The sequence below is a fragment of the Macaca fascicularis genome, chromosome 10 (genome assembly GCF_037993035.2).
Source record: "Macaca fascicularis isolate 582-1 chromosome 10, T2T-MFA8v1.1".
In the NCBI taxonomy this organism is placed as follows: domain Eukaryota; kingdom Metazoa; phylum Chordata; class Mammalia; order Primates; family Cercopithecidae; genus Macaca; species Macaca fascicularis.
The window spans coordinates 70,709,663-70,726,181 of NC_088384.1; the positions used below are offsets into that span (position 1 = coordinate 70,709,663).

The following is a 16,519-nucleotide window of genomic DNA, read 5'->3' on the forward strand; positions in this document are numbered from 1 at the left end:
TACACTGAGAACAGAAGAACAATGAGACAGAAAGAGCTTCGGTTTTGGAGACTGTAGCTGCCTACAGCAGCCCTGAGTTACCCCAACTCTGCTCATTTTGTACACAAAATAAACTTTTCTATTTTTTTTTTTTTTTTTTGAGATGGAGTCTCACACTGTTGCCCAGGCTGGAGTGCAGTGGCAGCGCAATCCTGGCTCTTTGCAACCTCCACCTCTCGGGTTCAAGCATTGTCCTGTCTTAGCCTCCTGAGTAGCTGGGATTACAAGTCTGCGCCACCATCCCTGGCTAATTTTTGTATTTTTAATAGAGATGGGGTTTCATCATGTTGGCCAGGCTGGTCTCAAACTCCTAACTTCAGGTGATCTGCCCGTCTCAGCCTCCCAAAGTGCTGGGATTATAGGCATGAGCCACTGCGCCCAGCCTGAACTTCTATCTTCCTTAAAACACTAAATCATCACTTTAGATAAAAGTTTTTGATAAATCATGTTATATACACAACATTGAATATTACACAACTCTTAAAAAGAATGAATCAAATCTATTGAGGTATACATGTAGAATACCCAGATATAGTGAAATGAAATGCTTTACAAGATACTGATTTTATGTGAAACAAGTTTCTAAAAGGTTGTTATTGCTTGTTACCATCTGTGCAAAGAATAAAAATATCGAGATGATATGTTTGTAAGTAGATAAAATCTCTCTTTCTGGAATGGTACAAGAGACTGGTAACAGGAGTTACCTCTGAGCAAGAGAACTGGAGAGCTAGGGAAAGGAATGGAAGAGAGACTGCCAACTCTAGCACTTTTTTGTACCTTTTTGTTCTTTTGCATGCGTTATTTAAAGTAAATAATAACGTTTAAAAAATTAAAATATGTAGCTGAGATGTCCAGTATGTTCACCTGTTTGGGAATGAGACAGACAGAAATAGCTGGTGGGGCGGGTGCAGGGAACGAGGGACGTAAGCAATGTTTAGGAAGTAGCACATGTATCACAGCCTAATTGGAGATAGCATCCTGTTGGCACCAGCAGATGAGAGAGGCTGATGCAAATGAATAAGGCATTAGCAATGAAATCCAGAAAGTAGCAACAGGCCAAGAGGAATTTGTATGACAAATCTGAGAAGACCAGGTTCTGACTATGTATGCTTCTGCCTGAGACAGAAAAATCGTCAGTGGTTACTTCTAGAGAATTGCAGTGTGTGGTCATGTGCATACTGAGGACTGAGTAGGAAAGTGGTTGAATTTTCTAGCAAGTCACTGAGTGATAATTTGTTTACTGAATTGAAGCATTTTTTTCTTCTCCAGCCTAGCAGTGAGCTATACATATATATAATATATATATACATACACATATACATATATATGCATATATGTATACACATATGTATATATGTATACACATGTGTATATATGTATACACATATGTATATATGTATACACACATATATACATGTGTGTGTGTCTGTGTGTATGTATTTTTATGGAGACACCCCAATGGATTTCCACAATAGATGTATTTTTGAATGTAGGAGCTGGAGGGATGTTTCATTTTCTTGGTACGGAAAACACACCTAAACAAGGGTGATTAGAGGAAGGTGGCTGAGGGTTTTAAAGGTGCCGAAAAGAAGTGAGGAGCCATATCTTTCAGGCATACCTTGTAGGACAGCAGCAGGTGTGAATCAGAAGTTTTGCTTTTAAGTGTGTTAGGGAAATTGGCATAGATACTGCTTATGATATGAATGAGTAATCAATTTGACTGAATAAGTAAAAGTAACTCTAGTTAGGAATGTTAATATGAACTGCCTATTTAGTATGAGCCAAGTTGCTCTCATATAAATAGTTAGATGTTTAAGACTGAACGTAAGTCTTCTCTGAAGATGACAATAAACATGCTATGAACATGTTATGCAGCTTCAAAAATCTGTGCACACCTGGTAAAATGACTTAAAAAAATTGGCAATCCCCACTGCTGGTGAGAATATGGAGAAGGAAGATTCTTATACATTGCTGGTGTAAATGCAAAACGGTACACTCACTCCAGGGAATGTTTTTGCTTTTTTTTTTTTTTTTTAAGTTAAACAGGTAATTGGCATAGACCAAGAAATTTGATTTCCTTGGTTTTTGCCCCGAAGAAATGAAAACTTAGGTTCAAACAAAACCCTACATGTGAATGTTTGTTGTGGCTTTATTCATAATTGTCAAAAGTTGGAGACACCCAAATGTCCTTTTACTTGTGAATGGACATACAGACTGTGGTAAATTAAATACTACTCAGTAATAAAAGGAACTATTGAAACATGGATGAGTCTCAAATGTATTATACTAAGTGAAAGAAGTCAGACTCAAAATATATGATTCCATTTATGTGACATCCTACAAAAGACAAACTGTAGGAACAGAAAGCAGATTAGTGGTTGGCAGGGGCTGGGAGAGATTTACTCCAAAGGGGTGCAGGGACATTTTTGGGGTGATGATACTGTTCTATATTTTGACTATATTGGTATGCATACACAAATGTATGCATTTGTTAAAACTCATAAAACTGCATACTAAGAACTCTGAATATAACTATATGAAACTGATATCCCAATACAACTGACTTTAAAATAAAAAGCCTGTACTTTCAGGGAGCTTTCTAGGAAGGTAGAAACATTCTGAATCTGTGGTGGTTACATGGGTATATACATATGAAATAGTTCATCCAGTTGAACATTTAATATTTGTGCACTTTATGCGCACCACTGAATGTATTTCACATCTTATTTTAAAAAATAAATGAAAAAAAAAGTCTGGTTGTAACTTATACTAGCAACAACAAAAGAGAGAGTGTGTGTGTTTGTGTGTGTGCATGTGTGCGTGTCTGTGTGTGTGTGTATAAGGGAGAGAAAATAGCATGCTGAGGAAAAGGATCAAATGACTGTCTACAACCCTGTTGGGATGGATATGGGACCTTGAGTATGGTGCTTGATAATGGCAGAAAGAAAGGTTGTGGCCACCAAAGACAAATGTCACCAAAGTTGAGGTAGGAGGCAGGACTCAACTCCAGAGGTGGGGCTGGGACACTGGACCAAAATGAGGACCAGCTTTGTATAAGACACACCCATCAGTGTACCATGGCAACATCCAGAAGTTATCATCCCTTTCCATGGCAACAACTCAACAACCCAGAAGTTACCACACTTTCCTAGACACTTCTGCATAAACCACCCCTTAATTTGCATGTAATTAAAAGTGATTTTATATATATGAGTACAGAACTGCCTCTGAGCCGCTACTCTGGGCACAGTGGCTATGGGGTATCCCGGCTCCACAAGGAGCAGTGCCTCTGCTACTGCTGTACACTGCCACTGCAGTAATAGTTGCAATCTAACACTACCAGCTCACCCTTGAATTCTTTCCTGGGTGAAGCCAAGAACCCTCCTGGGCTAAGTCCCAATTTTGAGGCTTTTCTGTGCTGCATCAATGTCACAGTCTTGCTTAAGGCTGACCCTTTGTATCAACATGTATTTGTTTTTCCCCTATCGCTTTATTCAGTTCTTCTTCTGACTCTTCCATTTCTAGTGATTTCTCCAACACATCTCTGTTGAGAAGGAGGGGCTGAAGGAAAAGGCCTGAGCTATAAGGACACAGATATCAGGGTTCAGACCTTGGCTGTAATACTTACAAGTTATATGACCTTCGGCAAACTTCTCCATATATTTTCATCTGGTGCATTTCTTCTCTATGAGTCATTCATGTACACAGAAGTCTTAGTACCTCGGGGATCTTCAGGAACATTACACACCTCTCAGCAACAACTTTGGAGCACGCTGTTTCCTACTAATGCTCCTTTTTGAGCATTTGAATGATTTCTGTAGCATAATTTTTGTAGCAATAACAGTGAACCATAAAAACTCAATGGCCTCATTATCAAGTCATCTGCACAGGGCCAATTGATTTGGATGATATCAATTCTCTTAATCCTTCCCTGGAGTGCAGTGGGGCAGAGTCCTCCTTGCTTATTTTACACAGAAGAAAAACTACTGCAGTTCCTGGGCACCTCAGCTTTGTTTCTGGAAATATGAGGAAGTGCAAAGGTGTGGCATCCCTATTGGCAATCTACTGCATTCCCATGTGAGCATGGTGAACTTCCCTCACATGGATTGCAGGAGTACCTCCCTGACTGACTGCTGAGGTCCTGGGGAAAGAGAACTTGAACACCATCTGGAATATAGGAATTTTTTGTAGGGGGAATGGTGAATAGGCAGACAGAGTTCATTTCCAGATTGTTATTCACTCCAAGCTTTTCAGATTCAATGTCTCTGGGGTGTGCATTGTTGAGCATCTTTACACGTCAGCCTGCTGCCATCAAACCCTGGACTTTATCCCAGAACTACAAATGAGATCTCAGCCCCCGAGTTGTCTGTCATGAGCCTCGGGGCCTGCTTTGCTGTGACTGGACACTCTACCATCTGTCCATCAGCTTTGAAGCGCTTCCCTCTTTTGTCCCAGGAATGCAATTAAGCGAGTTACTTGGAGCTGTGCCTTCAGTAATCTTACTGGAGGTTTACACAGTCATAGGGTGAGTTAACAGGGTAAGGGTTGAATGGGTGAGTCGGATGAGGAAAGTATTTTGTTTCTTGGCTTAGTTTTGCACGGTAGCATTTGTCTCCTTATGTGAAGAGATTGCAAGTTACTATCCTGCCATCTTCTCTACTGTATTGAATTACCAATATAATTGTAATCAGCACTTCTGGAGAGTGCTGATGGCCTATTTTGTACTTGTTTGTGTTAATCAATGTTAATTACAAAGCAAGCACAGGGGTTAACGAATTATAATGGGCTTAATTAAGCTTGACAGTAACAAATGACATAACCTTTATGTTATGGCCTGGTTAAAGTAACAAAAAAAAAAAAAAAAAAAAAAGGGGACAAAATAGGCCAGAAAATCATCACATAGGAATCCATATTCATATACTGGTTACCTACAGGAACAGAATAGTATAATGAATTTATTGGTTTTGCTAATTGTCAAGTTAAATTTTTACCACGCTGGCACTACTGGGAGTACAGAGAACTATTAGGCCTGCTTTTTACCCTCAAAAAAATGTGTAATTTTATTGGAAGAGAGACACAGAAAACCGAGTTTTAAAATGCTCCAATGAGTCACAAGCGAGTGGTGCCTACCATGTTACAAAGCATTTGGAAGAGACGGGGATCACCGTGGGTTGGTGCAGTGGAGGAAGACTGGAGAAGGTAGAACTCAAAGAAAAAACTCGACAGAGGAGAGGAGGAGAGAAGTAAGCATTCTTAGTGGATGCACGGGTGGAGCAAAGGTTTGGAGGCAGGAATGCAAATACTGTGTTTGGTGAGCATGCATGCTTCTGTGAACCTGCTTCATTGATTTAAGTGCCACAGAAGGATAAGGAAAGTGTCATTTACAGTCACACTACCTGGTCTGAGCCTTGATCTCCTCATGTATAGAGTAAGAAATGACCACAAAGACACTTCTGGTGCCCAACTACAGCTGCAAAAGTCCTTGAGCAGGACCTTTTCCCATTAGATGACTTAGGATGTTTTTGGATGCAAGCAATCACACACACACCCAAACAGAACGGCTTCCATAACAATCATCCGTTTACTGCTCCTAAGTCTACTGGTCAGCTTGGTCATTCAGCTGCTCTGGATGGGCTCGGTCGTTCTGGGCTGTTGTCACTCATACATCTGATGTCTTGGTGGAGGTTGGCTGGAGTGACGCGGCCCACTCACACGTCTGGTAGCTGGCTGGCTATTGGTTGCAGGGCTGAATTTGACTGGGACACACCAGCATTCAGCAGGTTAGCCTGGGCTTGCTCACATGACAGCAACAAGTTTCCTAGAGCCAGAGTTAGGAAGCATGCAAGGCCTCTGAGGCCAAGGCTTAGAAACGATATGAAGCCAATTCTGCTGCATTCTGTGTGCCAAGGCAAGTTCCAGGGCCAGCCATATTGAAGAGGTGGAGAGAGATTCCACTTCTTGAGGGGAGCTGCAAAATGACATTGCAAGGTATGAGTCCGGGGAAGAGAAGCATTTACGACGATTTTTAAACTTTACTCTGTGTTTCAGGCAAAGAGGCTTTCTCACTATTCCAGAAGCAGGACTTGTTTTTCCAACACTAAACATTTGTTCAAGGAATTTCCTCTGCTTTAGGGGGTTCAAATTCTGTCCCTCCTGCAAGACCGATCTCCAAAACTAATTCATCCATGAAACTTTTCCCTATCCCTTTAAATAAATATGGTTTCTCACTCTTTTGAAGTTAAAATGAGGCCACAGACTCTACAAAGTCTATCAGTTCTGAACTATTTATGACCATACAGTTTTATATATATAGTTGCATATAGTTAGATGCAATTGAAAACAATCTTTTTTATCTTAGCATATAAAATGACTATGATTTAGGGTGATAGCGTCTATTAAATTGAATCTACTGTAATTTCTTTATTCACTTTTGCTGTAAAAGAAAGCAGGCATTGGTGGCTACCTGCCTAAAGCTTTACTAAAATTACTTAGTATGATTTTTGCGATTATCTTTACTGTGATTTTGGAGTTCAGATTTTCTATCTGACCCTAAAGCATACTTTTTCAAATTATCCCTGCTTTTAATGTTTAGTATTTTAGAAGATTCTAAATATACTTTAAATTTTGTGACTTAGAAAGTGAAAATCGCAGGCCAGGAGCAGTAGATCACACCTGTAGTCTCAGCACTTTGGGAGGCTGAAGTAGGTGAATCACTTCAGGCCAGGAGTTTGAGACCAGCCTGGCCAACATGGTGAAACCCCATTTCTACTGAGAATACAAAAATTAGTCGGGTGTGGTAGCAGGCACCTGTAATTTCAGCAACTTGGGAGGCTGAGGCAGGAGAATTGCTTGAACCCGGGAGGTGGAGGTTGCAGTGAGCCAAGATAGCACCACTGCACTCCAGCCTGGGGGACAGGGCAAGACTCTTTGTCAAAAAAAAAAAAAAAAAAAAGAAAAAAAAAAAAAGAAAAAAAAAAAAAGGGTGCTGGGTTTGGACTTGGTATCTGTGATTTCTGTCTCTGGTACTATTATTTATTATACATTTATTTGAAAACCCAGAAAACACTTGTTTTTCTCTTTGGCTAACCACATAACTCTTAAATTCAACTTAAGTCCCTTGGTGTAAGGCACTCCTGTAACAGATATTAAGTGTATCATGTGATATAATGCTTATGGTCAGTACTTCTAGCACATAGGGAAATGGATGGGTTTATGAGGTGTCAGTTATATCCTTTATCCCAATTGAAGTGTGCCAGTCTGATGTTCATCAAGATTTTCAAAAAGTCATGTTTGTAAGAAAGTAAATCAATTTTATTCCTCAGAGGCTAGGATGAAGAAAAAGCACAGCTCATGAAAAATACAGTATTTTTCTTCTGATGACAGTATTCCCTGATGATTCAAATATTTTGAGGTGGTGAACATTCTATTACAGTGCTATTTCACTTCGAAATGAAGAAGCTAAGACTCAGAGAGTTTAAGTCACTGAAAAGTTTTTGGCAATTAAAAAAGTTTTTTAAATAGAGATTAAAAAAAATTTGAAAAGAAGTTTTAAAAAAGAGATTGCTAAACATCAGGAAAAAAATGTCAATAAATGAAGACCAAAATAAACTACATCAAAACAAACTAAACAACCACATCCCCCACCTCACATATGCATCTTGAGACCATTTGGGTTTTAATCCAGATCTCAGAATTTTCTCTTCTCCTTCCCATCACAATTCAACCTTCTGACAAAACAAAAATGTCAGCCGGGCTTGGTGGCTCATGCCTGTAATCCCAGCACTTTGGGAGGGAGAGGCAGGCGGATCACGAGGTCAGGAGTTCGAGATCAGCCTGTCCAACATGATGAAATCTCCGTCTCTAATAAAAATACAAAAATTAGCTGGGCTTGGTGGTGGGCACTTGGTGGTGGGAGAATCGCTTGAAACCGGAAGGTGGAGGTTGCAGTGAGCCGAGATCGCACCACTGCATTCCAGCCCGGGCAACAAGAGCAAAACTCTGTCTCAAAAAAAAAAAAAAAAAAAAAAAAAATATATATATATATATATACACACACACACAAAATAAAAATAAAAATGTCTTTTATTCATCCAATTGAATTTTAAAATCATAGATTCTTAAACCTTTTTTATGCCGTGGACCCTTTGGGTTGTTTGGTGAGAGTAACATTTTCAGAATAACATTTTTAAATGCATAAAATAAAATACACGGGATTACAAGGAAAATCAATTATACTGAACTATAACTATCAAAATGTTAGAAAGAAATGTGATCTTAAGGTAGGTTTGTTATTTAGTGACTCGCCTGAGTACCCACCCCTTCTTTGGGGGGCCCCTCCTACATTGACTGGGCGTGGCCATGTGACTGCCTTTGGTCAGTGGAAGTTCAACAAAGGCTTGTGCATAGGGCTTGCTCTCCTGGAGGCGTGTCTCGCTGCCGCCAGAAACCTGGAAACTGGTCTAAACTTTTTGAGGATGAAAAAGCAAAATGCATCAACTTTTCCTCACCCCAGCTGAGCCTAGACCCCAGCCACAAAGCACAGGTGACACCAGCAACCCACAGAATTGAGAGAAATAATAACTGGTTTTTGTTTTAAGCCTCCACATTTTTGGCAATTATTTTTATGCATCAGTACATGACTGATATGGATCCCTAAATTCTATTACTGACCTTTTGGGCCCCGGATTTAGAGTTTTTTTTTTTTTTTTTTTTTGGGACTGGGTCTCTGTCCCTCAGGTTGGAGTACAGCGGTGCCATCTTGGCTCACTGCGACCTCCGCCTCCCATGCTCAAGCGATTGTCCCACCTCAGCCTCCTGAGTAGCTGGGACTACAAGCACACGCCACCATGAGTGGCTTGTTTTTTGTTTGTTTTGTTTTGTCGTAGAGACAGGGTTTTACCGTGTTGCCCAGGCTGGTCTCGAACTCCTGAGTTCTGGCAATCCATCCTCCTTGGCCTCCCGAAGTGTTGGGATTACAGGCATGAGCCACCGTGCCCGGCCTAGAGCTTCTGTAACTGTTTTTCACTATCAGTATTTTAAGCTCTCACAGTTTGCGTAGAGGTCATCTATCCCCTGCCTCCTTGCAGGGAGGGTGGCAGCGGGCAGCATCTTTACTCCCCGAACGTGCTGGAAATGCCACGTCTCAGGCTTCCCCTCCGACCTGCCCATAAGAAGCCGCAGTTGCACAAGACCGCCAGGTGATTCCTTTAAACATTCAAGTTTGCAAAGCACTTCAAAGTAGGCACACTAAAGTTTGAGAAGATGAGCAAACCCCTTATCTTATAATAATCTTCCCTTTCAGAAACTTCCTTCACGCTCTAATAGAAATGTTTTCTGCTAAGAAAGTCCCCGTTCCATATCGTCTGCGATGATCAAGCCTTACTGCCTCCTATTGAAAAGCTCCAGGCATGCTGTTTGTTGTCTAAAGCGTCTGCCGGTGGGCGATGGTCCGTTTTGTGTCAGACGGCAAAGTCGTGGATGGACAGGGTGCTTATAAACACATGTAGGTTGTTGGAATTACATTAACGAATGAATGAGCAAAACCTGCTAAACTACCGACCAGTGAAACCCCGATACAGAAAATCGCTGTCATGAGTAAGCTAGCACTCCTCCTGAAAAGTTTGAATACTGAACTGGCCAGCGTCTGCGCGCCGACGCCCCCCAAGTGGCCGGAGTGACCCGGAGCAGGAGTGGAGGTCTCTCGGCTCCGCGCGTTGGGCCCGCACAGTTTGTCCCCACGCAGCTCCCATATAAGGCGGGCCCCTCCCCTGCCACCCGCAGCTAGGGCGCCGCGCTGGCTCCCTGGCGGCTTCTCAAACCAACCCCCCGCTACTGCGCATGCTTGGCCCGCTCGCCCGCTCCTTAATATCCTGCTCCGGGTGTTCCTGCCACCCATTGGTCAAATTCGCACCCAGCTCTGCTCCAGACAGGGAAAACCCAGTGATTTCCGCGCTCTAGAAACAAAGGGATGCTATGATCCCTGCTGGCCCTAGGGATCCAGGGAAGGTTATGGGAAGATAATTCTTTGTGTAAGTGGGTTGCGTATTTGCATACATCATCCCACTTGATGGCGTTCACCAACTCTATGCCGTTGTTCCTGATTTGCAGATGAGGCAAGAAGCCTCAGAGGCGCCCAGTAATTCAAAATGGATGGCTGACAAGGCTAGTGTTGGAGCTAGGACTTAAAAACAGGAGCTCCGCCTCCATTGCTTGAGTCCCCCATTATAGCTTGGCTTCTTGGAGGGGCTGCTCCTGTGGCTCACAGGTGGGCTTCTGGGTGTGTGTAAACGATTTCATGCATGCTCGATTCAGTGAATGAATGCATTTACTTTCTACACAGGAAAGGAGGTGGAGCTCACTTCTACCAGAGGCTCTAAGCCTTAGGATACCAGTTGTCGGCCTGGCGCGGTGGCTCACGCCTGTAATCCCAGCACTTTGGGAGGCTGAGGCGGGCGGATCATTTGAGGTCAGGAATTCGAGACCAACCTGGCCAACATGGTGAAACCCCGTCTCTACTAAAAATACAAAAATCAGCCGGGCGTAGTGGCACATGCCTGTAGTCCCAGCTACTCGGGAGGGTGAGGTAGGAGAATCGCTTGAACCCGGGAGGTGGACGTTGCAGTGAGCCGAGATCGCACTATTACATTCCAGACTGGGTGACAGAGCAAGACTGTCTCAAAAAAAAAAAAAAAAAAAAAAAAAAAGATACCAGTTGTCTTCGCCTTTAACTCCCTTATGATTAAAACTAAAAATTACTAAAGTGTAACAAAAGTGCAAAACGAGTTCAAATAAGGTTTGATTCTAGCCAATATAACGACATTCCCGCACACATTTAAAACATCCAACACCCTATTAACCGCTTGGAGCTCCTTAGGGTAGCAGAGAAGGCCCTAGCGGAGTTCGCCACTAACAAGCTGTGATCATCTCTGCGACTCAGTTTGTTCGAGGGTAAAATGGATGAGTTAACTCATGCTTGACTGGGTGAAGCCAGGTCCTTGCTAAGGGCTGAAAAACTGGCTTTGGTCATCTGACCCCAGGACTGTGATCCTTGCCGCTGGCTTTAAATTGCTGCGATCCTCTTCTCTCCAGTTTTTCAGGCTGTAAGGGTGGGTTCTAGTTTTCCTGAAACCATCCGTCCCTGGTCGCCCTCCATAACCTCTGCGCCACGGTCCACAACGTGGCCCTTCCAGACTAGGGGATCCCGGAGGCGGCGCCCAGGCCCCGCGGCCCCGCCCCTCCGCGCCGCCCGGCCGTCGCCAAACCGCGGCGCACGGATCACGCGGGCCGGAGCCGCTCTGGGCATGCTCAGTGGCCTGGCAGGTGGGGCCGCCGCGGAACTCCAGGTCCGGCCGGGAGCGGAGGGGCGGGGGCGAGAGGGAAGTGGGCGGGAGCCGGGATCTGAGTTGCCAGCGTCGCCGGCGACCGCGGAGTTCTGGGCTGGTGGGACCCCGCGCGGGCTGGGTCGGGATGAGCGATGGCATCGGTCAAGGTGGCCGTGAGGGTCCGGCCCATGAATCGCAGGTGAGTGGGGCCGCCCGCGCCCCGCCCCCTTGTCGCGCGCCCACCCAGAGGAAGCCTGTTTCCAGCTCCCCCAAAGCCAGCCTGGACTTAAAAGTGTCACCGGCCGGTCCTGGCCCACCGGGCCCAAGCTGTGGCCTCTGGGGGCCTGGAGGACTTCGTGCACTGCTGTCCCGTTCACATTGCCCTGGAGAGGACCCTGGTGGTAAAGGAGAAGATTCTATTAACTCTCTCCACCCTATTAACTTGAGCTTTTCCTGTTCCCCCTTTAAAAAAGCATCAAGGGAACATTACCATGAAGATGTAAAATAGTTGGGGGGATGGTGAGAGTGCTGACGGGGGCACCACGAGCTGTCAGGCGAACCCCTCATTTCTACCAACTCAGAAGTTCTCTTAACAATTAACCATGCTACTTTTTAATCTTTCAGTTAGAGATGATTTTGATTCCGTGAATGTCTAATCCATAACTTAGCAGTCCCTAACTTTATGTCAGAGACAACTCTGACAAAGTCCTGACTCCTAGAAAAAAGTCAAGGACGCTTTACACGTGTTTGAAATATTCTGATATTAAGAGAGAGGAAGAGTGTTACACACAAAATTTAATCTTGTTATGTATTTCTACAAAGTAATGCTTTTCAGAATCCTTATCTTCATTCACTGAAAAATAGTGTGTGCTCCCTTTTCAATGACCTCTTTTAATCAGTTTAGAAAGATTCTTTGGAAAAGTTACTTTTTAAATTGGTTTGACTTTAAAGAATGAAGTAGACCTAAATGGGATGTGTCCTCAAAGGTGATAGGCGAGGTTCACACAGAGCTATTTGATTTTATTGACTTCTCTGCCAAGTTGGTGGATATTTGACTTAACATAGGCCTTTTTTGCTTTTGTCATATCAACTTGTGGAGGTTAATGTTTGGTAGTTCTGACGCCTGATTGGGGCATCTGAAGACCATAAAATCAAAAGATTTCCGGAACCTTATTTGACTCATCTGAATCTGTTTCTTCTCTTGGCAAGTAGGAAATCATTATTTTGGTTTGTAATAATTAAAACCCAATGTTTTTAGAGTATGCTTTTTGTGACTTTTGAGTTATTTCTAGAGCGGTTTAGAGTAAGAGTTTGACTTTTTTGCTCTAAGGGAATATTTATGTTTCTGTGTACATTCAATCATAGAAGATAAACTTCACAAAGATTTTTCTTTATTATGGATTTTCATGTATATGGAAGTTCTTTTTCTCCTTTGGAATAATATGAGCATATGCTAGCAAATTGTGTTGTGTAACTTTAGAAAGTATTTGTTAAGCACCTACCAAACACATAGCATTGTGCTGGGTGCTTTCTGGGGTACAAGGGGAATGAGACCTGGTGAGCCCGTGATCTGGTGAGAGAGGGATTATGTACTGGCATGAGTCTTGTGAAATATTGGGCCTGCTGGGACAGGAACTGTGAGTTCAGTGCCTTGCCAGTGTAGGCCTGGAGCCCAGGGACATGGAGGGATGGCAGGAAATAAGTCCAGAGGCCTTGGGCTTTGAGGAGGCAGGTTCACGTGATGTTATTTATATTCTCGGTAGAGAACTCTGGTGGTGTCAAGATTGAGGTAAGAGGCAGGGGATCAGCAGTCTGAGCCAGAGGTGAAATGGGAAGGCAGGATAGTTACACGAAGACCATTCACTGGCAGAATTGGCAGGATTTGGCAGCTCACTGGATGGGAAGAAGGGGGAAAGATGCGAGTGTAGAATCATTAACTGAGGTTTGATGCTGAGGAAGGTGAGTAAAGATTGAGGAAGGTGGACAATGAAGTTGGTGTGTTCTCTCTTGGATGTGGAGAGTTACATGAGATGCAATACGTGTCAAGTACAAGCACAGAGCAAGTGTTTCATGCATGTTGACCTTGTTCATTATCTGAAGTGTGGGAAGGACATCCATCCCTCTGCTAGAGGTGTCCAGCAGAAAGCTGAAAACGCAGGGTTAGGTCTCAGGTGATTTGAGGATCGACATTTGGAAATCTTTTGCACATAAACCACAATTTAAGGATGTTACGTGAGAAGAAAAGGGAGCCAGGGATTGGACATTGGGATATCCCCCTCTTTAGGATTTCAGGGAGAAGATTGACTTGCAGTCCATAGAGGAGAACCAGCACAGCAAATAGTCATGGCAGGAAAGGGAGAAGAGCATCCTGAAGGAGTTGGTGGTGGTTAGTGTCAAATATTGCCAGGATGATGAGAATAAGATGGTGTCCTTGGTCTCAAAGACAAGGCTACTTGATAACCTTCCCAACAGTACTTTCAAGGAGAGTCAATGATTCAGAAGTTGGCAGTGAGTGGAAAGAGATATATAAATTGGCAACTGAATATACTTGACCTAATTTATAAGGAAAGACATGCATGCTATAATAGTGATAAAATGCCATTTTTTAGCCAGCGAGATTGATAAATGTTAACTGAGCATCAATTGCTGGTAGAGGAGTGATGAAACAGACACCTCTGCATTGGTCACAGAAGCATAAAGGATCAAAACATCTGAAACTTTCATATTGGGAAATTTGACAGTAGCTGTCAAGATTAGAAATCTTTATACTTAAGCAAAAAATGCTTCCCTTAAAAAAATTAGAAATCTATAAACTCTTTGATCTGACAGTTTCTAGTTTTTCTAATTTCTAATTTTTATTATATGGATTATATTTCTGTGTACAAAGATCTATGTGTAAAGATGATGATTTTTGCATCATTGTTTATAACAAAAAATCATAAATGACCTTAATATACAAAACTGGGAAATTTGTTAAGTTACGGCCTAAATCATTTGGTGGAACGTTATGCAACTCTTAGAAAGAGGGTGTTGATCTTAAAAGAGTTCCAAGGTAGAGGATTGAGAAAAGCAAGATATCCACAGTGGAGTAAAGTTGTGTGTATGTGTGTGCTAACAAATGTACACACACATACACACACACCCCCCCCCACAGGTTCATCTGTATGTAATGGTTTATAAGAAACCTAACACTGATACCTCTAAAGAGGAGGACTGATGATGAATCCATTTGGCAAAGGTGAAAGGCATTTTTTTCTTTTTACTGTTTGTTTTTTTCTCATGCGTAGTTTTATAATTAATACTTAGAATTAATTATTGACCCAGCAATGCTTATTTAGGTAATTTTAAAAAGTCACCTACAAAATTCATTGGCACTGGAGAAGTTTCAGTTGGTTGTGAGGAGGATTGAAGGAAGTTGTTAATAATTTTTTTAATGGTAATCTTTAGAGTAGTGGAGCCTCAGGCAAAGGGAAAGCAACCTACAGAGAAACAAGTCCCAGAGTTATTGGAAAGTAAGGACTGCTGGTGGTGGAGTGTTGAGTTTGACTGAGTTTCTAAACTAGGGGCCTTTGCAGTAATCAGTCAGCGTTGTAAGGAATGTGAGTGCTTGATTCAGGCTAAGATGTGATGAGATTATTTTTATTGCCTTGTAGCTTTCAATTATGTGGCAATAATACTCATTTCTAATGCGGAAGTGATTCTGTTGCGTAGGCAAAGTAGTAGCCACTTTTATTGAGACTTGACTCTGTGCCAGACTCTCTGGTCCCAGCTCCAGGTACAAAATCCAGTTTAATCTTTGCAGACATCTTGGCATGTAGAGACTATTATTGTTATGCCATTGTACAGATTGGGAGACATAGTTTCCTGGTCTATTTGGACTGCTGTAACAAAATACCATAAACTGGGTGGCTTATAAACAACAAGCATTTATTTCTCGTAGTTCTGAAGCTTGGGATATCCAAGATCAAGGTGCCAGCAGATAGGCTATCTTGTGAAAGCCAGGTCCTCATACATAGTAGATTCCTGCTGTGTCCTCACGTGGTAGAAGGAGCAAACAGACTCCCTTGGGCCTGTTTTGTAAGGGTGCTAATCCCATTCACAAGGACCTCATGACCTGATCACCTCCCAAAGGCCCTACCTCTTAATACTATCTCAGTGAGGTGTTAGGTTTCAATATTTGAATTTTAGGGGGACACAAACATTCAGATCATAGCACATGGTTAACTTGCCCAAAGTCAAAGTCAGTCACAGCTATGCCTTTTTTTTTTTTTTTTTTTTTTTGAGACAGGGTCTTACCCTATTGCCCAAGCTGGAGTGCAGTGGCGCAGTCATGGCTCACTGCAGCCTCCACCTCCTGGTGGGCTCAGGTGATCCCCCTGCCTCAGGCTCCTGAGTAAGTGGGACTGTTAGTGCACACCACCACACTTAGCTAATTTTTAAAATTATTTATAGAGACGGGGTCTCCCTGTGTTGCCCAGGCTGGTCTCAAACTCCTGGGCTCAAGTGATCCTCCCACCTTGGCCTCCCAAAATGCTGGGATTACAGGTGTGATCCACAAAAGAGTTGCAGTTGGGTGTGAAAAACACTGTTGTGGGTTCAGGTGAGATAACGCACGTGGATAAAGCTCTCCACACAGAGCCTGGCGTTCAGCAAGGGCGCCATGAAGAGTGCTTGTTGTCAGTACTGTTATTTTTACAGTTTAATAATTGTAACTTTATTCAAAAGCAAGTATTTAAAAAATGCCAAAAAATATTTACTGAGTGCTGGTGATGTGTCAGCTTTATAGCTATGTTTTATAATGTCCTTGCTTATCTGATAGGGCAAATTCACCCCATTCTTTCTCTTTCCTTACTGTTCTCAGCCTTTCTTCCTGATTAGCCTCTCAGGTAGAATCTAGTGTCAAGTCTATCAAGTTCAGGAGAAAAAAAGAAGAAAAAAACCACCAGTGACATTTTGCCTGGATTAGGTATCTTTAGCGTGTACTGACGTCTTCCCCTTTTGAAAAGAAGATAGTGTCAAAGGGAAAGTAGTTCATAGTTAGCCTCTTAGGTTAGTGATGATGAGGACAAACATGTCTTGTATTAAGGACAGGAGGTATCTGTCAAGGCACTGCCAGGTACCAGGTACTACGCTCTTTTTTTTTCTTTGAGATGGAGTCT

General features: G+C 42.7%; 1 protein-coding gene and 1 long non-coding RNA gene across 12 annotated transcripts in view; one reads left to right on the plus strand and one right to left on the minus strand.

The window, feature by feature from the left end:
• Window positions 1-5,072: 5,072 nt before the first annotated feature.
• LOC123567107 (uncharacterized) lies at window positions 5,073-9,764 on the minus strand. Its single transcript, XR_006689798.3, has 2 exons — window positions 8,939-9,764; window positions 5,073-6,007 (listed from the first exon to the last, which is right to left on the minus strand). It is a non-coding gene; the product is annotated as an uncharacterized lncRNA (long non-coding RNA).
• Window positions 9,765-11,339: 1,575 nt separating this feature from the next.
• Window positions 11,340-16,519, plus strand: part of KIF16B (kinesin family member 16B) — a 314,911-nt gene continuing 309,731 nt past the window's right edge. For 9 of the 11 annotated variants that reach the window (XM_074004744.1, XM_005568308.4, XM_005568310.4 and 6 more), the window contains exon 1: window positions 11,346-11,559. Coding sequence is in view for 6 of the 11 variants with exons in the window: in XM_005568308.4 (XP_005568365.1) it covers window positions 11,513-11,559 (47 nt within the window). In the remaining 5 variants the exon portion in view is untranslated. Of the gene's footprint in view, window positions 11,560-16,519 lie in introns of all 11 variants that reach the window. The other 2 variants (XM_074004743.1, XM_074004741.1) reach the window with 1 other exon arrangement.